The sequence below is a fragment of the Osmerus eperlanus genome, chromosome 5 (genome assembly GCF_963692335.1).
Source record: "Osmerus eperlanus chromosome 5, fOsmEpe2.1, whole genome shotgun sequence".
NCBI lineage: Eukaryota > Metazoa > Chordata > Actinopteri > Osmeriformes > Osmeridae > Osmerus > Osmerus eperlanus.
Window position 1 is genome coordinate 14,492,589 of NC_085022.1, and position 24,157 is coordinate 14,516,745.

At 43.6% G+C, this 24,157-nt stretch overlaps 1 protein-coding gene across 1 annotated transcript in view; it reads left to right on the forward strand.

Annotated features, from left to right (window-relative positions):
- The window catches only part of LOC134021233 (cadherin EGF LAG seven-pass G-type receptor 1-like), a 44,808-nt gene that overhangs the window by 6,604 nt on the left and 14,047 nt on the right, over window positions 1–24,157 (forward strand). Inside the window, exons 2-12 of the mRNA XM_062461848.1 lie at window positions 7,903–8,586; window positions 10,749–10,971; window positions 12,588–12,703; window positions 13,863–13,951; window positions 20,317–20,474; window positions 21,399–21,562; window positions 21,898–22,023; window positions 22,690–22,856; window positions 23,102–23,287; window positions 23,391–23,504; window positions 23,872–24,046. Of these exons, the coding sequence (XP_062317832.1) occupies window positions 7,903–8,586; window positions 10,749–10,971; window positions 12,588–12,703; window positions 13,863–13,951; window positions 20,317–20,474; window positions 21,399–21,562; window positions 21,898–22,023; window positions 22,690–22,856; window positions 23,102–23,287; window positions 23,391–23,504; window positions 23,872–24,046 (2,202 nt within the window). The remainder of the gene's footprint in view (window positions 1–7,902; window positions 8,587–10,748; window positions 10,972–12,587; window positions 12,704–13,862; window positions 13,952–20,316; window positions 20,475–21,398; window positions 21,563–21,897; window positions 22,024–22,689; window positions 22,857–23,101; window positions 23,288–23,390; window positions 23,505–23,871; window positions 24,047–24,157) is intronic.

Here is a 24,157-nt window from a genome sequence, read left to right on the forward strand (position 1 = left end):
AGGCAGGTAATTACACATCCAAATAATAGATGGTACACTCCTCCACTGCGAACAATAGAGACATATACTGGCTAACAAAATGCACACCAGTGTTAGAGGCACAGATGGAGCCTAGTCATCATATACAGGCCTCATGAAATAGTCCACTGTGGATTCATTTGCTTCATTTGGTGCTGGAATGTTATTTGATGTGAGCAGTTGAGTTATTCAATCTTTTTTGTTGTGTTGTTTTTTGATGTAGTGCTGCCTTGATTTACAGTCGTAAAAGCGACTTTCATTCGATTATCTCAAGAATGTACTCATGAGTTCCTCTGCAGAGTGAACTACAGATGATGTAGGTATGTTTAATTTCACGGAGATGTTGTCTAAACAAAGGTCTTAACAGCCAAGTGCACTGTCTTCTTGAGGTTCTAAACCTCCAGTATTTATTTTGTGTCTAGTGTTGTGTTCGCTTTCAACTAGACTAGTAATCCAAAAGTTCTCTCAGGATTAGTCACCTACTGTATTCCGGAAGTTGCAAGGGGTCAAAACTTGTTTATTTATCCCAGGAGCTGTCTTCCAACTAAATAGTAAATAGACCACCTCCTTAGGCCTCCTGCTCATATTTAGACAAGAGAGAGTTGGAGAGAGTAGCCTCGGGGGAAAGCACCAAACGTAGAGCATCGTAATGATGACATCATTAACCTCATGCTCTGATGGGAGGGGGTAACTTATTTGACTGAATGTCTGAATGTACGTTGATTGGAGGTATCCTCTCAAAACGGTGTCACTCCCTAGGTATTTGTACTTTCTTATGGCAATTCCACAACAATCTTATTACTATTCTTGTCATCTGTTAACATGCCAAGCGTCAGTGACTTTGAGCTGTGTGAAACATTTATGGCGGCATCAAGCTCATGGTTCTGCAGCCTGTTAGGGAAACAGGATTAGACACAGGTTGTCAAACTGTCTGTTGTTCAACACGTTGTCACAACAGAATATTGAGTTTTAAAGTACTACATAATATTTACCATAGTCGCTATAGTCTTGACAGTTTCAAGTGGGACTTATGGAGAAAAAAATGATAATCACGTCCAAGATGTGGTAACATATTTGTGTGAAACACCTCCTAACCAAATCAAGATGTGCATTTTGCCCATAATGCCTTCTCTAAATATCTCTAAAGTTTAAATTTGGGTAAACCAGGCAGGTTGCTGTCCTACACTTTTTCCAAAGAGCCTTTAACCCCAAGAAGAGGGGGAGGGGAGGAGGGGCGGGTGGGTGGGTGTGAAGACAATCTCAGAGGGTGAGAGACTTTGGCAATTTTTAGTGTCACCATGGCAACAGGAAACAGTCACACATTTGGGACATTCTTAAGGGGGAGGAGAGGGCCCCGTTTTTTGGGGATTGGGGGAGAAGGGAGAGAAATGGAGGGGAGGAGGAAAGGGAGGTGTACAGACCCCCCTCCCTCCCCCCAATTGAAGCGCTGGGGGGGGGTTGGCTATTGTCCCAATGCAGATTTCTGCCACACTCACACAAAGACGTGTGTGTGTGTTTAGGAGACCCAACAGAAGACAGATGAAATCAGAGATTAGTTTTCTCGCTGCTTCAGGTTAAGGGCTAAAAAAAAAAAACAAGACATGGTGGATGCTAGATTCATTCTGACAAAAACAATTACGGCTTTGTGGAGCTGGTGTTTTCCTTGTGTGATCCATGCTTTGTTTAGATCATTTATTATTGGTTGGTTGTTGCATTCAGTTGTTTTAGGGATTGGGAGTTTTGCTGTCTCTTAAGTAATTTTCTGATAAGACTTCTGTTCAAATGTTTTGTGTGAGACTGCAACTCAGTGGATTCTAATAGTTTATAAGTTTTTGCAATGATGAGCAGATATTGGATGCCTTTCTGATTGTGTTTTTCATTTATTGTTCCCTTTGAGAGTTACGCTCAAGCTCACAGCATTGCTACCCACTCACTGGAGAGAGGCTTTATTTTAAGGAGGAAATAAAGGTTGCTGTGGGATACGAAAAGGATTGTTGAAATCTGAGACAGAAAGCATGAGGTATTCTTCTCTGATATTAGACAAGCGCATAGGCTATCACCCACTGCTAGAACTAAGCCTTTAACCTCTGAATTCCTCAAAGCAAACACATTGTGTAAAACAATGGCTTGTTCCATCCCTTGGCATTTCAATGGAATGATTCTGAACATTGGGTACGTTTTACCATTCTTTCTAAATTGATGACATTTTGCCTCTGTTTTTGTCCCAGACAGTTAAAAGTCAAATGGAAACTCCTAAAATAAGAAAAATCAAGGATGTTTTACAATCCAATCATTCCTCAGTTGTGCTAGTGTCAGTTCAACAGGAGTTAGACAATGAAATCATGAAATATTGACATTTAACTACCTCTTCACATTTTCTTGAAATTGGTATTCAATTTCTTTTACGGGAAATCCCCAAGCAATGTATTCAAACTTATGGCCATTTGTCATAATTCCGTTTAGTATACCACTGTTGTGATTTATGTCCTAGAACACCCAACTGTCAGGTTGAACTGTCATTGAAAGAATGAAATGAAACTGTCATGAACCCAGTCATTTTCTGAAGTGGTACCTATGTCTGGATTTGAGTTATTTAGCTAAATTACATGTCAGTCTGGAAAACAGTGTCTTTTTGGTGAAATCATATTATCCCCATACAACAGGAAAACCTGCTAATCCTATGGAGATACACCCATATTGGATGTAAAAAGCAATTATCTCCCTATGGAGGATGATTCATGACTAATGTTTGTCATAACTCATAGCCTAACTGTTCTGGTCATGACAGGTGATATGCCAGGATTCTTGTTATTTCACACTTTTCCATTGTGACCAGGTGTTTGTTCCTGACTTTTATTTCAAACTCACGCATACTGAATTAAAGTGTTTTTTTCCATCAAACTCCTTCAATGCAGAAGCAATTTCTCTAACCCTCAGGAATCTCTGTGTCGTCAAACACAGATGCCTATAAACAGAAATACCGCGCTTAGTAGGCTGCTGCCCTATGGGCTCTCCCAGTATTCATTATCATCGTGATCAAAGCCTGAAGGCTCCCCACCAATGCTGGTAGAAAGTCAGAAGTGAATTAAAGGTGGAAGGCCCTGAAGCTCCACACGAACACTTCTCTTTATCTCCCCTCCTTTCTCCTTTCATCCCTCTTTTCACAAATCCTTCTCCTCCCTTCCCCTTGATCAAACTCTCCTCCCCTCTCCCAACTTTCTTTTCTCACTCTTTCCTTTTCTGATGAATGCATTCTTTTTACTTTCTCCTTTCTTGCCCCCCCCCTTCCCCCCTCCCATTTTATCTCCTTCTCTCAGGTGATGAGAAGCAGTTGATGTGTGGCACGCCACTTCGAAGATAAGCGTTGGTTCTCTCTGAGTGCCAGTAAGACTCTTATCTTGAGCTGCTTTTCCTGGGCTTCATGGGCTGTTATGCTTACTAATACATGGATCCATTAATTAACCCTTGGGCTCTTTTCTGTGGTTTTATAGCATTCCTCTGGAGTTGCGTCTGGGCGTATTTGACTATTTAATGACTGCATTGGTGCAACAGACCACAGCCCAGTACACGTGGAGTTATTTCTTACATGTGAAAACAATGCTGTTCTTGAGGCCTCAAACTTTTATTATAAATATATAACACCAATTCTGCGTGTATCTCAGATTTATAATTCCCAAAACATTTAGGCTCACCGGAAGAAATCCAGCCTAATGTTTTCTGAAATAGGCTACCAATAATGATTTATGCATTTTTTATTGCCAGTAAAATATATCAGATGTGAGATCCAATCTCTATGTTTTGCTAGATTTGATTTCTACCGTTGCATTCTCTCTGTCTCTGTCTCTGTCTCTGTCTCTGTCTCTGTCTCTCTCTCTCTCTCTCTCTCTCTCTCTCTCTCTCTCTCTCTCTCTCTCTCTCTCTCTCTCTCTCTCTCTCGCTCTGTCTCTGTCTCTGTCTCTGTCTCTGTCTCTGTCTGTCTCTCTCTCTCTCTCTCTCTCTCTCTCTCTCTCTCTCTCTCTCTCTCTCTCTCTCTCTCTCTCTCTCTCTCTGTCTCTGTCTCTGTCTCTGTCTGTCTCTCTCTCTCTCTCTCTCTCTCTCTCTCTCTCTCTCTCTGTCTCTGTCTCTGTCTCTGTCTCTGTCTCTGTCTCTCTCACTCTCACTCTCTTTCACTTTCCTCCTCTCTTTCTCTCATTCCTTCTTCTCTCCATCCCTCCCGCTAACAGGCTGGGAAAAGGCACATGTTTGGGTGCTGTTCCACGCTCAGTGAAGTGTGCACTTCAAGCAGGAAGATTGGCACACTGACTGTTCTCCTTCCCAGTGCTCTTTGTGTGGTGTCAGGACACTGGCTCGTCTCCAAACAGCAAGAGATTATTTAGGTCAGCCACCAGCGTGACTCTGGCCAAAGTGATCGCTGGCTTCCGACGGGCATCTCAGTGTGACAGGGAGTAGGAGGGTGAGAGATCACCTAGCATGTGGTGTCATCCACTTGAGATTCATCAAGCTTTAGAAAGAAGTCACTGACTGACTTGATTGGGCATATTTCAATATTAAAGTTGGACTATTGACCTGTCCAGTCAGCATTATGTCTTAAATGGGATAGAATCGGACGATGAAGGGAGTGATGTACTGAGTATTGCACTCTCCCTGATATAATATTAAGTACTATTGAAACACACTTTGCCAAAGTGTTCAAATTAACATCCAACATCACCTTGATTTTGTAATGTTGACCGTCTTTGGTTAAGTTTAGGAAGTGGGGTGTGTTATTTAATTAGCTTTAATTTAGATATAGGAAGTCTCACTGCAGAGTCAGCTGTTAAGCCAATTAAAACTGTGAAACCTTTTCTCAACAGTCTCTAGTTAAAGACTGAGAAAGAAAAAGAGATCTCTGCCTCCTCATGGCTGAATATTCCAACATAAATGTTTCAAACTTGATGAGTGGTGTCATAGGAGACTCTTGAAGGCACACTAATTTGAAGATAACTTTTATTAGAAATGCTTTACAGGTTAAACCTTACCACATGACCATTACACTCAGTAGTAATGCAAACTAGGCCTGCTCAAAGGTTACCAACAAACTGTTCCCATACAGTGCAAGCTGAACACAGTTTTTGTAAGATGAACACCGTTTTTAAACAGACATTGGATAGAAGCTAATGATGTTGCTAGCTAACAACAATCTGCCTGAAGTTAATGGACTTAAGCCTGCTGTTTGCTTGCTTTTTGGGGCTTGTAACAGTAGCGCTATTCTTCTTTTCATAATTTAAAGAGGACACAGCCATTTAGGAAACATTCCCCTTCTGTGGAAGTGCAGTGTCCAGACATGTCAAGGGGTGTAATGGAGTTAATGGTCTCCTAATTGAGCTAAAACGTGCCAAAATGTCATGGTTTCCAACCTCAAATCATTTCTGCTCTTCCACAAATGCCACCTGTCTCTTTCTAACAAAACTAATTGTATTTCATGCAAATAACTCAAACAGGCGTACTGGAACAATACTCTATAAACAATATTATATTGTATATTCTTACTTTATACTATAGCTTTTACTAAAGACTCTAAGCACATACTCATCACTGTAACCAGGTGCCAAAAAGTCCTCTGCACTGAATCCTCTTACCTGGAATGAGGGAATCTTGTCAGGAGTTAACCGTGATGGCTACTAACCCTAGACTTTTGACTCAGAGCTGCCTTCTATCACTGCCTGTCCCTTGCTGTGACCTCTGCTCCATACATACTTATTGTTGTCAGACATGGTTGCACTTTCTAACAACCACACAATATGAAGCATTTGTACAAAAAGTGTTGATAGTTTACAGTCCCAGAGAGAGGGGGCTCCTCTCTGTCTCACTGTTTGGATATGTGTGATATCAGGTCAGCTCAGAAGCTGGTCAAGAATGTTTTAGAAGCTCTTTAAAAATAGCTTGTGAAGTCATATTTGTACAGATGCCAAAATGCTAGTTAGCTTCAACTTTGGTTTATTAACTATGTTTATCCTTCAGCTAATTAACTAAAACAAAGCTTGTCAATAAATGGATTGGCTCAAAACTGTGTAGTATTAAAGGGCACCACTCGCGTTATTAGTACCAGTTCCAAGGCCTTAATAAGCTAAGTTGTAATGTACTTGCTGAGGCTGTTGAGTATATTTCACCCCTCTGAACAGGCTCTCCTTATCTAAGTGATAGATGGCTGATATACTTGCGCCAAAGCTAACAAGGCACCCTGGTGAGTGTCTGTCAGGACCTGATATGCAAGCAGTGAACACTGGCACAGAAGATGTTTCTCTTACTCATGAGTTGGTGAATGGGGCAGGCTTTTGAATAAACAACCAGAAATATTTGTATGTAGTATTTCTAGGAAAGATACCAGCCATTAATTTAAATGTGTTCATGTTCACTCCCTTTAGTAACTCATTATGGCTAACTACAGGACAAAATGAAGAATTGAGGTTCACAAAGAAAGAGCTCATTTTTGGGGTTTGGTTAGTCAGCTTTGTCAAATGATTTTTTACATGCTTTTGTTGACAAGAGCTAAACAATAGTTGTTATGCTCAGATATTTTGGTAGTTTAGGCTTTTTTGGTCCACCTTGTTCAAGGGTTTGCTAGATTTTAACACTGAAAAGGGGAATGGGGTGAAAGTGAGAATTCCTTAAAAGACATTCCAAGATGGGCTGGTCTCAAATAAAGCCAGGGCAAGTTCTAGTTTAGGGTAATTACACAGTGTGTATCAAGGACACAAACACATGAATCACAATAAAATCTCTCTTTTGTCAAAAAGTCCTTTATGTACATCTTGGCTTGCAGTTGTCTTTGTATGACCAGCTGCTACTTGAGATCTTTGTGCGTATGTGTGTGTGTGCCTGTGTGTGTGTGTGAGTGAACTATGAAATTAAGCTTTGGTTGTAGTTGATGTGAATATATTTACCCACATTTTTTGGGGGGCCATCAATATTTGTTTGACTGCACAAACGAGTACGTGTGTATGAAAAAGTGGGGGGCCCTTGTTGTGTCTACCCTTGTGTGTGTGGCTTCATTGACAGTATGTGAGGGGACAGTGTAACAGAGTGGAAACCTTGTCCTCTTTGTCCGCTAATTATTATACACTGCATTCACATGATGGTGGGGCCCTCTGCTCAGCTCCATCCAGGCAGCCAGGCCCTCACAAAGCCTCAACAATCTGGACAGAACTGGCTCGGCCCTATTCAACTCCCGCTTTGGGGACAGTTCTTAATCCCCCAACATCTAGGCCACCGGGATGTACAGCAGTTGGACATTAGTGTCAGTGTGACTGACCAGAGAATGAATACTTTAGAGTGTTCTAGAAACCCTATACCTTCTAAGTTATAATGCTTCTAGAATTCCATGTGAATCATTTGTTTACATTAAGCAAAATGAATGTCCGTCATCTACCCTGTATGTTTGTTTTAGATATTTTTCTTGTAAAAGTTTATCCATAGCTTATAATTTGAAAGAAGTTCACAAAAGGGTATTGCCCCTGTTTTCCAAACTGTGCTCCTCAAAAATAAGTGCATTGTTGCATCATGTTGTTTCGTTAAGGTAGAGACTGTTTATTTCAGATTTCTGTACATTTCTGGACCTTAGCACTTCATCATAATCTTCTTCAGAAGCTATGATGAAACTAGTCTTAAATAGAACAAAAACAAAGGTTTCTTTGAATGGATTCATGTTAACAATCACCATATTCATTTGTTTCTGGAAAATTTTTGTCTCCACAGCTTAATGTCCTTAGTCATACTTACTTAATCTTTTTGGTACTGACATGCTGATTTTTAGTAAGTTTCCAATGTTTAGGACTACTTGTACGCCGATGAACATACTCCTTTTTGAAACCCTAAATGACCCTGTCGTCTTACTTTCCCCCACAGACGGCGTTCACCAGATCACCGCCCTCTGCACCCTCCGGGTCACCATCATCACAGACGACATGCTGACCAACAGCATCACGGTGCGTCTGGAGAACATGTCCCAGGAGCGCTTCCTGTCTCCTCTCCTCGCCCTCTTCATGGAGGGCGTCGCCGCCGTCCTCTCCACCCGCCGCGACGGCGTCTTCGTCTTCAACATCCAGAACGACACCCACGTCCAGGGGAGCATCCTCAACGTCACCTTCTCTGCCCTGCAGCCTTCCGGGAGCGCGCATACTAATGACCTGGGCGTGTCCCCGGCCGCGTCCTCCAACCCGGGGCTGTTCTTCCCGTCCGAGGCCCTCCAGGAGCAGATCTACCTGAACCGCACGCTCCTCACCCTGGTGTCCAGCCAGCGCGTGCTGCCGTTCGACGACAACATCTGCCTGCGCGAGCCGTGCGAGAACTACATGAAGTGCGTGTCGGTGCTGAGGTTCGACAGCTCGGCGCCCTTCGTGGCGTCGGACACGGTGCTGTTTCGGCCCGTTCACCCCGTGACGGGGCTGCGATGCCGCTGCCCCCCGGGCTTCACGGGGGACTACTGCGAGACGGAGATCGACCTGTGCTACTCCTCGCCCTGCCAGAACAACGGGGTGTGCCGCAGCAGAGAAGGAGGCTACACTTGCGAGTGTCCGGCGGACATCACAGGTGTGTACTTTTCTTTGTTCTGTCTTTTGCTCTGCTGTCTTTTGCTCTGCTGTCTTTCCTTCTTCCCAGTCTGTGATTCCCCTATTTGTGCTCACTATGCTTTCTCCCAATCGAAAATTCAGTTAAATGTTCCCCTGACTTTCCCTATCATTTCCTTGTCTTAGCCTTTCTTCTCTTTTCTTCCCTTCTCCCTGTCTCATCTTCCTGTACAGGAACGTTTATTTCACTGTATTTCATAAATATTTATTTGATCAATGTATTCGGGAAAATATATGTGGCTTTGGTTATAGAAAACCAAAGCCACATTGTTCAAGAGAAACGTCCGTTTAAATATCCTTTAAAAACTGATAGCAGCTCTTTTTAAAGTACCTGTGGACTTTGACACAAGGCCTTGAGCCAGTACCCTGATTACACCCAGCTATTATTGTATCTATTAATCAGTCTCCGGCCCTTTGGCCTTTGAAGACTCCTGGCCAGGCCATATTGCCTGGAGCCATAGAGGAAGGTGATGACGGTCATTCTGACAGTCCTGGTCTCAGGTTCCTCACACTTTGGGGGGAAAAGCACCTCTCCTAATTCCCCTAAGGAACCGGAGATTATCCCCCGGTGGAGTCGGTGATCTGCTTCTAAGCTGGAATTCCGTACCCTGTAATTCCTAGGTGTTCTCTTTATCCAGATCTTGTCGGGATAATTCGCGACACTCAACACCGCGCATTACGCTTCTGTTCAGGGATTCAGTCTGAGAAAGGCCCAGTGGAATGTACAGCACTGGAGGAGGTAACAGTTGTTGCTGTTGACCTGGAGGACAGTTATCTCTGGTCTTCTTTACAGTGTATTTCTTGTCTGCCTTTCCTCTTTCCATTCTAACCCATAATGTGGAGACTCACATTAACTTAAACAAGCCTTCGTTTAAGTTGGTATATTGGGTCTACCGTTGAGAAAAATATAATTATTTTTAGCTGTTTATTATCTTCATTGAGTTGGACTAGAAGTGACAGGCATGCTGAACCCCTTTGAGATTATAGAAAGACAAGCTGCTGAACTCCTGTAAAGGCCTGTAGACATTTCATAAGTAATGCTCTGTCACAACATGCCTACAGGCACTGAGACCAGGTAAATCAGCGCCTCCTTTAACATTCTCTGGAAGATTGTTGTGCTGTTCAGTTTACTATCACAGTCACTATCACAATCTAAAACCATGCTACCGCATAAAGCTACAACATTTAAATATTGTTTTTACACTCAACCACTGTGAATATTCAACTGCATTTGCTTTAGGTCTGTGCTCAGTTTTGTTGCGAAATCCCCCATGATCCCTTGCTAGCTGTTAGGAACAGTTTGGCTGAAATCAGACCAACGAGTCAGCGCTTCCCCTGCCTGCCGCTTCTGTCGGCGCCCGTTTCAAAGCTGTCACCATCACACGCTTCAGTGTTGGTTAACCAGGCAGGACGTGGTCAGAACGGGGGTGTGGTGGGTTGTGACAGGTGTTTTGGAGACCACCAAGGTAGTTCTGTTCTTGGGTTGAAGACTCACCATTGTCCTGCTGTCATTACCGCAGCAACCCCCTCGGTTCCAAAGAGGAGCCGTGGTCAGTTCGGGTCATCGAACATAACAGTTACATCTCAGTGTGTCTTGACAAAGCTTGCTGAGAAGAGGGTACTTTTCTCCCAATCCCATCACTGTCTTTGTTCATTCTAGCTTTTAAGGGTTTGTAGTTTTGGAGTTTAACCGTGTGAGAAAAAAATAAAATTCTGTTGTCACAAAACAGTAAAGGACTGAAGTGATACCTTAAGGAAGTTTTAGTTGTCGGAATAATTACAGACACTGATGGAGGCCCTAGCAGGAGAGGCATACTTTAGGACTTTGCATTTGTCTTAAAGAGGATAGTTTACTGTGTCTATACTTGGGACTGGAGAAACACGGTGAAAGAAATGGATGAAATATTGGGCATCAAAATATTAAATGATCTGAAATATATTCTCTATGCTGACATGGGTATTGTTGGCAGTGCTCTCTTCTAGATTCTTGTGATATTAAGGCCTTAAGATGGATTGTTTAATCGACACAAGCATATCACCCGCTAAGCTTTGTCCCACTTCCAATTTACTGGTCTAAATATGGGGTCTGGGTCTTGAACTCCTTTGTGTTCTCCCCTCCATTAGGCGAGCACTGTGAGGTGAACTCCCGCTCCGGGCGTTGTGTCCCGGGGGTGTGTAGGAACGGGGCCAGGTGTGTGGACCTGCTGGTGGGAGGCTTCATGTGCCAGTGCCCCCCAGGAGAGTTCCAGAAGCCCTACTGTGAGGTGACCACACGCAGCTTCCCTGGACAGTCCTTCATCACCTTCAGAGGCCTGCGCCAGAGGTTTCACTTCACCCTCTCCTTCATGTAAGTGCTGTCTGTCTCTCTCCTTCATGTAAGTGCTGTCTGTCTCTCTCCTTCAAGTAAGTGCTGTCTGTCTCTCTCCTTCATGTAAGTGCTGTCTGTCTCTCTCCTTCATGTAAGTGCTGTCTGTCTCTCTCCTTCATGTAAGTGCTGTCTGTCTCTCTCCTTCATGTAAGTGCTGTCTGTCTCTTTCCTTCATGTAAGTGCTGTCTGTCTCTCTCCTTCATGTAAGTGCTGTCTGTCTCTCTCCTTCATGTAAGTTCTCTACTGCAATGCATAAAATACATCTGTTTGTTCCGTGAAGATACTCTTCACTTGTGTGCGTAGAATGTGCTTGTGCGTGCATGGCTGTGTCTTTAGTAAATCTACTGTACGTACATGTTTGTATCCCTCAAGTGCATACCAACAATACGGTGTTCCTTTGGGTTTCTCGACATTGGCCCACACCTGGACTCCTATCCGTGCATTGAGCTATCTCTCCACGCCCACATGATAAGCATCATCTCGTCATGCCAAAACGTTCATGCAGCACAGCCGTTTTGTAATAAGCGGTAATGACTGTCTCCACGGTAACGCTAATAAACAGCAACCAAAGGGCTTTGTCTTGTGAGGCGAAAAGGGGTAGGGGGGGGCGTGTTGTGGGCGTGATATTCGCTGTCTCCGACCCTGGTTTTACAAAAGTGCTGACTCTGTATGAAAAACGCCCTTTCCTGCTACCTGAGTGGCTACAGGATACTGGGATCAACCCCCCTGGTGAGCGACCATACAGCTCATTTCCACTTCACCTTAAAAGGAGGATTTGACGGAGCAAGTCTACCCTGTAGAGGGTTTTTTAACGACAGGAAATAGTGAACAACCCAAAGTACTTTCACTGCGGCCTTAGAAATCTGTAGCCTAAATATGATAGACTACCATCAGACGCATGAAAGAATTGCAAGAAACAGTTACCAGACATTATGAAAAAAAAAATTTCCATGGTGAAATAGCTGTGATGAAGTCTCTCACTATGCCATATATCTAACGTTCCATAGAAAAGGTGAAGAGACCAAAACACAGGAAGTGAAACGTGGCGTAGGTGTTTTTGTTGGGGAGAGCTTCCTGGATCGGTGCCCCTGTGCCATGTGGCATGTGACCTCCAGTGACCTCATACCCTGTCGTATGCCAGCTGCGAGGTCAATGTCACACAGCGCCATGTTCACTTATCTGACGTGGGTCCAGGTCCCAGCGCTATATCCCTCTGGTTTTACATCTGTCCACACCAACCCTCCCTCTTCCATTTTCCAAATTCCTCTTTTCTCTTTACTTCCTTCTGTCCACTGTTTTTCCTTTTACTCCCCGCTTTCCATTTTCACCCTCATTTCCTGTAATTTAGATTCACTTTGTCTCTCAACATTCAAGGTTTCTTTATCGCAACTGAGCTCATTCGGACTCAACACGCGTTTGGCTGTCTCTGTGCCAACAAAACCATGAGGAAATAAAGAAGTCCCCTTCATATAAATGTCCCGACATTTATATGAAGATTTCTAAATGAAACGTGTTAATCAAAAAAGGGTCATAGCTCTGTGACTTATTCACTCTGCCACATAGGAGTAAAACATCCCCTTTGCCATTTTGACCAGGTTTGCCACGAGGGAGAGGAACGCTCTCCTCCTCTACAACGGCAGATTCAACGAGAAACACGACTTCATCGCCCTGGAGATCATCGAGGAGCAGGTGCAGCTGACCTTTTCAGCCGGTGAGGATGGGAGCAGACAATTTGGTCTCATTGTCCGTGTAGTCTAAAGTTTTTCACTAAAGGCACATAATTAAATTTCAACACACTTGACAAGGAAGACGTTTGGGATTAGAAAGGCCTTGATACAATATATAATGGGAAGTGTAAACAGTAACCTCAGAATTAAAACCCTCTCAAAAAGGCTCAGCATTGTTTCACAGTGTCCTGCCTTCAACATACAGTACCAGTATGAACTGACTGTCTGTACAGTACTCGATTCTCTAAACTAAGTAATTCAAAAGTTCCAAAAGCTTCTGGCCACGACAAATGTTATTGACAGTAGCTTTGGAGATGCTCAGATCGTTCTCCTCCTCAGACAGACCACCTTTTGTCAGCGGGGAATGCAGAATCTCATTAACTTGAGGTGAATTATAGTCAGTGGATAAGTGGATGGGTTAAAGGTCGTACTGCCAAGCCACAGAGATACCTGGGAAAAAATGTCAAGTGTAAACATCACCACCCTGATGTGTTCCAGTCTGGTGAGTGAAGAGACCATCCTTGACAGAGAGCTGCTGGTCTATACAAACACTCATGAACCCCCAGCCAGGTCTCCATTACTGTTGTGAACACTGTTCTGGATCAGTAGGGTTTCTATTGCATCCCCCCCCCCCCCCTTCATCACCCTATTTATAATTTCCTTTAACTACAGTGGACTGCATATCCTCCTTTAATTAATGAAGACACTCTCCTGGAAAGCAGGATTGAGAGGGAGGCGGCCATGGTTGGAGTTCCCATAGTAGGAGTCAGGGGAACTGGGTTCATCCCAGAGCGAATGTCTGATTCAAATGGCTTCATTTATTTTGATATTTTCATTTCTGCTCTAGTCTGTATTCTACATGTCACCTCCACTTTCTGCTTATTCTGTAACTGCACACAGTTACCTGAACACTTCGTGAGTTCATTTGGGATCAAGAAAATGAATTGAATTAAAATGAATAATGGAATTATTAACTGTGTGTTGGAACTATTACAATGTGCCTTAACAACCCTTTCAGTCTTTATTTGATTCATCCTTTAGTTGGATGGTATTTTTACTCTACGTGGTCTCCATGTCAAAAGGACAAACCCTGTTGGAGTGGATGCTGTCGATTCAAATGTTTCCTGTTTCATTTCCCTCCAGGAGAAACCAAAACCACCGTATCGCCCTTCGTCCTCGGTGGGGTCAGTGATGGCCAGTGGCATACTGTTCAGCTCCACTACTACAACAAGGTAACCACCCAAATACTGTCAGAAGTATTCACATCCAATCCTTGATTTTCTGCTGATTATAATGCTTTGGATGAAAGTGTCTGCTTATTGAATACAAATGTAAATTTAAGGTATGCATACATGTCCTGGATGGGTGGAGCATGGTGATGCATTTTGGTTGCCCCCTCCTTTGGATGCTGGGTGGAGTGAGGAGGGCCAACGGGGGAGGGGGCGACAGTCTCTGGAAGAGCCTGTGTGTGTGTTGATCTGTGGAGTTGAGGGTGGGATGAGATTGCAGTTATCGTCACTGTATGTCAACATATTGAGCAGGACAATCGCCTGGCTAAAAACAGCACATAATCCAGTACATAGTACTGGCCTACCTACCAGATGCAACCCTTATCGGCAAATTGCAATTAGTAGAGCACCATTGAGATTAGATTAGCAGGGCCTAGACCAATGGAGACCCTGTTTCTAATCCTCGGGGCCTCAATTCAACAGGTCAAAGGTCAGGTAAATGGGACAACCACACTACCACCATCCCTCCTCCTCCTCCTCCACCCCCCAACCCCTCTTCTTCTGTTTTTGCTGGTTTCATCGCAAGTTCACAGTAGTGGCAGGCTCGCGTGGTTTCCATGGGAACAGACACGCTAGTCTTTGTTTTGGTGTTTTTAAAGTTTGGGATGAGATGAGGTTGAATTTGACAAAGAAAACATTTGGGATCCCTCCCCCCCTGTTTCATTTGAGTGTTGTGCCCTTATCTTGAATGACAGGACTGTATTGTTCATGGTTTTGAAACTGAAACAGGAAGACCCCCTAGCAGTGAGGTATTTTTGGAATTAATAGTTTTCTCTGCGAGGGCTTTTGATGTTTATGTTTATGGACGAGGAAGCTATTACGGTCTACTTGAAAGGTGCAACCTGCTGGGAGACCTGATCATGGAAAGATTAACTTGTTTTTTGTGCTATTTTGCTTTTGTGAACGCCTTGGCTGAATGAGTAGAGTTGAGTCAGAGTTTTTAAGTGTTTTTGTCTTGACTGTAAAAATACTCCCAATAGTTTGCCAGGTTATAAAATACCTGCCAAAGTTGTAGTTATCTAGTTAGGGGTGAGAAACAGTGACCCTACAATAAGTGATCTTAAATCAAGGCTATTTTTCCTTTGCAGTGAATTAACATTTCCACCATCTTCAACGTTTGTCTAAAATCATTATGATACTGGGAGGCATCTAGATGTATCATTAACATATCCCAAACAACTCCATTGTCCAAAGACGATAATTAATGAATAACTAGCCGATGAAGCCTGTTTTTTACGAAATGTTGTGAACTCAACCCCCCACTAACCCCCACCTCCTAGCCCAGCTTCTGTTTCTCTCCCATGACAATAAAGGAACAGCATGCTGCCCTGCTCTCTCCCATCTCTCTTCCTCCCCTCCCTCCCACTTATCCCTCCCTCCCTCTCTACTACTTCTCGCTCTATCCCTCCCTACCACCCCTGCCCTTCTCCCCTATCCCTCTCCCCCACCCCTCCACTCCCCTCTATCCCTACCACCCCAACCTCCCTCCCTGCTCCCCCCGCCCTCTCTCCCTTCCTCACTCCCTCTTCTAATTCATACTCCCCTCCTGTGGTGAGACACACAAGCGCTGCCCCTCCCTCCTGCTGGTGCATTCTCGAGTGGGACAATGTGCAGCTTGGGCTCCCATCAACACCGCCAGCCGTCACCTATTTACTCCTGCCTAAGCCCTCCTCAGAGCGGGAGCAGCTCCTCAGCCAGAAAACCCCAGAAGATCCTTCTCAAATGTTGATGAGCGAAACGCTCAGGCCGTAGGCAGGTCGAGGCAGTCTGCTTATCGGCCGTGTGCTTTGTCACCAAAACAGAGCATTTTTGAGTTGGTCTTACTAATAATCACATTTATTTGATCTGTCGTGAGTGGGGAAAAAATGACGGAATGAAATAATGTCTCTTCTTTTTCTTTTTTTTTCTTAACCTATTGTGGATGAGTTGACTGCCTCCCCAGTGCTAAGGTCAGAGCTCACGAATCGGTGTCATGAGAGCAAGAAGTACAGGTACAGTTTATAAGTAGGTAAAGAAATGGGACAAGGTGAAGTTTAGTATTTGATTTGTTGTGTCTCCATTCTGATAGCTTTGACCCTGAGGGTGAACAGATCATTGATAGAAGAGTCCTAGTTTGTGTACTGCTTCTAGGACATCAGAGGTCCATGGCCAAGTTGTGGTTAGTTAACCTTCACTTCCTTGTCTGTGACACTGCTTTGGGGAGTTCAAGTGGTCGGTTGTTTTGTCTTGTGGTCAAAGTCTTTTTATCCTACCATGGAATGCTCTGTAAGTGTGTTACAGGATACCTTACATCGCAAACAATCGACCTCCCTTTCTCTCTCTCTCTTTCTCAGTTCCTCTCATTCACACTCACTTGTGCTCACTCATAGACAACCACCTCCTCAGAAAATCCAAGCTGGGCCAAAGTTTGTGGAATTTTGTTTATTCCTGTGTGAAAGTAGGTGAATTTAGTCTTGTTCTCCCCCAGATAATATGCTGACGTCAGTGCTTGACTCTTTGTTGTGTATTTTGATGTTTTGTAGGCCACAGGAAGTCTGAACAGATTTGATTTATGACAGTGTTTGTTAGGAATGCGGAGGGGAATCTCAACCTCTGTCATCACTTTGTTCCATGTCCTGTTGTTCTCTAGTCTATGGTAACAACATAGTTGAACCAATATAAAAAAAGCTGTCTTCCTCTACAATAACTTTACAGTCTCTGTTTCCTGTTTCGAATCATTCAAAGGATTCCATAACTTCAGTTGGCATTAACAGGGTCAAAGATGAACTGCTGACTACATTAAATGAATTTACTGAACTTTATGACCCCTGTTACAAAGGATAAAATCCCATTCTAGATCTTCATACTGTTACACTCTGTATCCCGTGGACAGGCCTTGTATCTCTCAGTAAAGGAAAATTCAGTCGCATTCCAACTGTCACAATTTGAATAGAGGCTTCTCATTGGGTGCTCAGAGTCAAGTTTCAGACAATTATTCTTGTCGGCAGTGGCATCCGCAGAATGATCATATAAGCTACCGTATCGCTTTCTTGATGACATATCAGCCCTGATTGAGAAGTCTGGGTGATTCATTGAACAAGGAGGATTAATGACAGTCTGGAATGTTATCTACATTTGCAACTAGACCCTAAAGCCCGTTATGTCTTTTTTTTACGAAGAAAGACAACAGATTTTTTTGACAGAGTTGAAGGAGTGCGCTGGACTCTCACGTTTCAAAAGAGCCAACCTATATACAAAGAGGTGTCCAAGAACATGACCTCATGTTGTTGGGTCTTTTCAGCATTGTCAGCCATGCCGACAAGATTTACGTTGATGGCAGCCAATGATGTCAAGAAGGTTTAGCTCGAGGGACAGAGAGGTATCTACCCACATGACATGTCGTGGCAGTTGCCTAAAACTCACACATTTCAATTTGTTTATAATCATTAAGATTTAGTGACAATCACCCTTACATACTTTATTAATAGGGTATGGCAAACTCATGTCACGTTTAGCCATTATGTTGAAGTACTTTCAGTCATAAATGATGGGAGTTACACTTCAACAGATCCCCCTCGGTCAAGTATGGCACCGGGACAAGACCCACCCAGCCATCTGAGTCGACTCTGTCAGGGAGGCAGGATGATCATTAGAATTTCAATCAAGAACATGTTCAAGAGTCAGGGATTAAGCTCCAAAGGCCCGGCTGTCATCTGTGCATAATCTCCAGACAATGGGCGCCAAAACGCTCATCCCTCTATTAATGTCGTTGGCTGAGCGAGGAGTTGAACAGTAGTTGCCAAACAACACTATCCTTTTCTTCACTTTCCTCCGACGTCATGGATTGATAGTATTATACTGTGTTCTGTGTAATAATCTTTCATGTAAAATGTTAACGAAAGTTTGTTTTAACTATTACATTTGGGACCAATACCAGTGGAGAATTTTGGTCAGTTCATTGCACATCTCAAACCTAGTTCCGCTGCCTTACTGTTAGCCGCGGACTCTTGTAAAAGAGTTGTTACGAACATGAAAACTACACCACAGAAAAAGATAAAAGACGTAACACTATATCACTCTACTCTGATCCTAAAAGATCAGACTCCTGCTGACAAATGATCACTTTCCCCATAACATGTTGGGAGACTGTAATGTATAGCTTTGATACATCAACTGGACAATGGCCTAACATTCAGCACATCCCAAGGCTAAGTTAGTGAACATGTGAGTTGGACTTTGGTAATTGATACCACAGGCTTTACAGAGGGAGATGCCTGTACTACTGTAAGACAAGAGCAAGACTCACACGCTCATCCTCCAGCGTGTGTTCCGTCCTTGTTCAACAAGTGGGCCAGCAGGCTCTGAAGTGACTGATATCTGATGCAAACCTGTCAGTACTTGGTAATGTACCAAATCAATACAAAGAAAAGGACTTGGACATATTTCATATGGTGTAGATATGTTTAGGTAGTGGTGTAGGATTAGTCTGAAGAACAGGGTTCAGAAGGAGGCTCTGACCACTGAAGCGGATTGCCATGGCAATGTCACAATCGTCCACCACAACCAACGCTACCTTCTCCCCGGAGGGCCCGTGAGTGCCTCCTTCTGAACCCTGTTCTTCAGAACAGAGGATCACGCTAACCTCAAACTTTGGCTGGAGCATATACTCAAGGCATCACAATATGAAAGATTATGTTAAAGTTTGGCATAAAATCAAACAAATTATTCTGGTTGGTCAAGACATCCACACTTTGTGGGCAGTGGTGCAGTCTAGTATAGAAAAATAGGGCGTACCATGAATTGACTAATCCTACACCACTACCTGTGGGTCACCTAAACATATCTACACCATATGAAATATGTCCTTTTCTTTGTATTGATTTGGTACATTACCAAGTACTGACAGGCTTGCATCAGATATCAGTCACTTCAGAGCCTGCTGGCCCACTTGTTGAACAAGGACGGAACACACGCTGGAGGATGAGACACAACCTCCTGTCGGTCTCTAACTTCCTAATTCAGGGTTTCTCAAAACAAAAACTGCATGAAGATTTGTGGATTAGTGTAACAACCAGAAACAAATCCCTGTTCTGTTCTTTATTGTTTTTAAACTTGCCCTTTCATCACCAACTTTACAGTAAGAACCGCAATATGCCTCGCACATCTGCTAGTTTAAGCATTCTTTTCTCATGCATGTTGAAGCAACACTATAAAAAGAAAGCAATTCCTTTTGGTGTTACTTCTGCAGCATTTGGGGTCTTATCTTGGTGTTAGCAGCTGACAGCAGGAAACTGGAAGAGTTACGTTCAAAAGCCTGAAACTGTAGGTCTGTCGTTTTGGTTAACGTACTAAGCTTGCTCACAATGAGAGATAAGGTGGAGAATTCCAATGTTCTTTTTGTTTTTTGTTTTTGCAGTGGAGTGACAAATTCTTGTAAATACTGACATTTTATGCAATATTATATGCTGTTCTAAAATTCACCTCATCACTGAGCATGATGCTGTTCGGGGGTGGGGGGACCAGGTGTAACAGTAAAAGTGGTGGGTAAGTCGACGATTCAACGGGCCAAGCTGCTACTTAAAAAGATGGTCTCTGACGACAGCGGCCATTGTTGTTGGCGCAGGTTGGAAACTGTGGTGTCTGGGGAGGATTTGACACGGAATGGAGCCCTCTGTCTGTGGTGTCTCTTCACCCACCAGTGTCCCGCTTCTGTAATCCAATTAGCCCCCACAGTTCTGCGCTTAGTTTCACCAAGCGTTAAATAGACTGCACGGCATGAAGGTTTCCACTAGCATGGCTAATGCTAGGGAGGCTAAACCAAGGACATCTCAATAACTAGACAGCAGGCAGGGAACATCTCTCTGTTGGATCTTCCATGTGTTTTATAAAGGGAATAACTTGCATGTCTCAGAGACTCAGGTGCGATGGAAACACGCCAGCGAGCCAGGCCTTGTGCCCATGTTCAGTATCTGGTTTGAAAGGGCCCTCAGAAAACAGAAAACACTCAGAAAACAGTGCTGCAACCATACTGCCCCTTGTTTAAATTTTTGGGTCCAATTGAGAGGACAATCATGGACGTTTTAATGATGTCACAAATGTGAACAAATTTAGGAATTGCTGCGTAATTCTAGTTAATTAAGTCAAAGGTGTATAACTGTTACTCCAATAAGATTAGGATGTGACATTTATTTTCCTTAAAACGATGTTCTGTAATATGTTAAAATAAAAAAAACGTTGGTCTCAAAATGCTCTATGAAGTGTGAACAAGCACTGTGAGGTGAACTATTTTGGGGGGGTTTAGGTTCACATGACTTCCTGTCTCTTTCCAGCCCAACATTGGTCGCCTTGGCATCCCTCACGGGCCCTCCGGGGAGAAGGTAGCGGTGGTTGTGGTGGACGATTGTGACATTGCCATGGCAATCCGCTTCAGTGGTCAGATTGGGAACTACTCGTGTGCCGCCCAGGGAACCCAGACAGGACTGAAGAAGTGAGTGTGTTTGTGTGTGTGTGTGTAGTCTAAACTGTATATGCACAAATGCATTCTGTCTCACTGATGTTTCCTCATTCCTCGTTTCTCTCCTCTCTCTCTCACTCCCCCTCTCTCTCTCCCTCTTTCTCTCTCCTCTCTCTCACTCTCCCTCTCTCTCTCCCTCTCTCTCTCACTCCCCCTCTCACTCCCCCTCACTCTCTCTCTCCCTCTCTCTCTCACTCCCCCTCTATCTCCCCTCTCTCTCTCACTCCCCCCCTCTCTCTCCCTCTTTCTCTCTCTCCCCATTTGTTCTCCATCAATTTCTTTTACATCATAGGTCTAATTTTGTGGATTTTAATTGCATTATAAAATGCTTCCAACTGGACTATTCAAATGCCTTATAAAATGTGCTTAGACTTTATTCACTTCTTAAACCGAAAGATCTCCATTCAAATGCAAATCCTCCTATATCTGATCCCGTTTTTTATTCATATTCAAATTCTGCTCTTGATTTAAACCCTTTTTGTTTGGGGTATTAGTGAATCACAAGACACAGCACAATAGAGGCTGTTTGGTGAAATCTGAACAGTGCATTTTTCATAATTTTATATTATAAACCTCTTGCGTCAACGCTTAGTCAAATTAACTTTAATTAGGGTTTTTTGATCAAAATCTATAATAATAAAACTGGTTGGATTTCTGTCTATAGGCTGCATTGTCTTAGTATACTGTGTGTTCAGATTATTCTGTAGTGTGACACTTACAAATGTTATATAATCGGATTCTTAACACGCTGCTATGTTCCATTCTCTTGAACTACCTATCCCTGTTGCTCTTTCCTTCCCTAATCAGCAGTGACAAAGATCTATACCTCCCATCCCTGTTGTAGTAGGCAGAGTTTTGGTGAGAGTTAGTCTAAGATGGTTTTCCATCCTCTCCTAGGTCTCTGGACCTGACTGGACCGCTGCTCTTTGGCGGCGTTCCCAACCTTCCGGAAGACTTCCCGGTGAGGAACCGGGACTTTGTAGGTTGTGTGAGGGACCTGGTTGTCGACAGCAAGCCCGTGGACATGAACAGCTACATTGCTAACAATGGAACGGCTGCAGGTGGGCTCCACACAAATCAACCTTTCAATCAATCTTTACCATCCAACTTTACTCACAGTCTGGCAGCGTGAAAACGCATGTGTATCAAAAACCCCTAAACACACTAACTTGAGAGTCTGACAAAAATAAGCACAACATTTGACCCCGGCCAGCACCTGGTCTATGGAAGTTGGCCACTGATACTTGGCCACCATACTTACATACATACACCATACACTTGGCCACCATACAGACCCAGCAATGACAGGCCCTGCTCCAACTTTCCACTGTCTTTGCTGTAACATACATGTTTTTGATTGATTATTTGTGAACTGGAAATCTTTTTTCAAATTTAGGATGCACAGCAAAGAAGGACTTCTGCAGTGGAGCAGTGTGTCAGAATAAAGGATCTTGTGTGAACAAGTGGAACACCTATTCCTGTGATTGTCCTCTAGGCTATGGGGGCAAGAACTGTGAACAAGGTAAAGTATGTGTTTGTGTGTCTCAGTGTCTACTCAACATATTAATGTTGTTACTCTTCATAGTTAGGGACTTGTTATTGAATATATTTACATGACATTGTATTCATTTGGCAGATGGTTTTATGGATGGACATACAAATAGTGCATATAGAATGTACAGCAGAAAATGAAGCATCAGAAGTACATAGTTCTTACAGTATTTTGGCAGTTAAACTACTTCAACTTCTGACTCTAATCAAATCAAGAAAGGTAACATTTCCACCTTTCTAATGTCAGTAATTTTTGCGTGAAAAGGAAATCACATATTAAGTAGCTTTAAATTCTCAGAAAGCTTACTTTGACCTAATTCCTAAGGCCATTTAACAGTCAGTGCTCAGAAACTCATGATCACTGTACTGTCTCTGTTCAGCTCTGAAGACTATGAAATACACCTAATTACTGGCCAGCTGTGTATGTGTGCTCATGTTTGTGTATATGCATGTGTGTGTTTAAGGGTGTGCGTGTATGGTTGTTTTCAGGCGTTCAGTGTACACACTTTCCCTGCAAATCCCACACCCAATGAATACCTCAATTTTTTTTTTTTACCTCAATAAACATAAATGTGTCGGAATGTGTCACTATAAGGAATGGGAGCACTCTAACAGTCACGGCCTCCCCTCCCTTCAGTCATGCCCTCGCCTCAGCACTTTGATGGTCACGCCCTGGTGTGGTGGAGAGAGCCGGAGGTCACCATCGCCATCCCCTGGTACATGGGCCTGATGTTCCGCACGCGGCAGAGCTCAGGCATCCTGCTGCAGGCCAACGCTGGGGACTTCTCTAAAATACACCTACTGGTGAGTAAACTAGGCTATGCTAATATTGAGTTATGTGAAGGTATGCTAAGCCATGCTAAATGCATACTACCAAAATGTGAAATGTTAATAATGAGAGGCTACCTACTTGACTGGCACCCCATTGCACAGTTCACCAAAAGCGAGCCAACCAAAACTAGTTTCAAAGGCAGACATAATATTACAATATTACACCAAACAAACAACAGCGGATTTCATGAGCGCTCTTTGTCTCGTTCGTTCGTCAGATAAGCAGCAGACACGTACGGTTCCAGGTTTTCCTGGGCATGAAGCGCGTGGCCTTGCTGGACTTCCCCCAGGTGCGTGTTGACGACGGGCAGTGGCATCACATCCTGGTGGAGCTCCAGAGCGTCAAAGATGGGGAGGACATCAAGTATATGGCCAAGGTGTCTCTGGACTACGGCATGTTCCAGGTACGCACTAGGAGCAGCTCTGCGCGGGAGGAAAACGTCGACGTAAAGAATGTAAACATATGTTGTGAAATGTAACATCAGATATGCTGGGTCTGTTTTGTAGAGGTCGGTGGAGATAGGCAACGAACTGCCAGGATTGAGACTGAGAAGTCTCTTTGTGGGAGGACAGATGAAGAAGGATGGGACAGTCATGAATGGCCTGAAAGGCTGCATGCAGGTGGGTGCAGATCCAGCCCCTGTAGGGATAACCTACTTGCAAGTGTGCTACATTCTACATTGGTTTTATTCAACACCATCTTACCTTTCTTTAGCTTCGTGTGCTTAGGTAAATTATCTACTATAAATACATTTTGTTGTATTGTGCTTTTTAACGCTCATGTTTGACAAAAATGTCTTTGGGTACAGTGTACATGAAAATGTGAAACAAGAATCACCAAGATACCTCAAGTTACTAATAATAATTAAAAAGAATCTTCCAATAGATTGATGCTGAACAGGTTTTTTACCTTTTAAAGTGACCCACTGAACTGAGAAATGAAGGAAAAACCTACAAATGTTCCAATTACACCCTAATGCACTTCCAGGGTGTACGAATGGGAGAGACCTCCACTAACCTGGCCAACGTGAACATGCACCAGGGCCAGAAGGTCCGTGTGGAGGATGGCTGTGACGTAGCTAACCCCTGTAGCTCCAACGTGTGCCCTGAACACAGCCGCTGTGTTGACAACTGGAGCTCACACACCTGCGTGTGCCAGCCTGGTAAGCCCCCCCCGCCCCTTTTCTTCAGGATGCAGGGCTTGAAATGTCTTCCTGTTTCAAAATGGGGGCCTGGCTGAAACCTGAACCTCTGAACCACCTCTCCATTGCTTC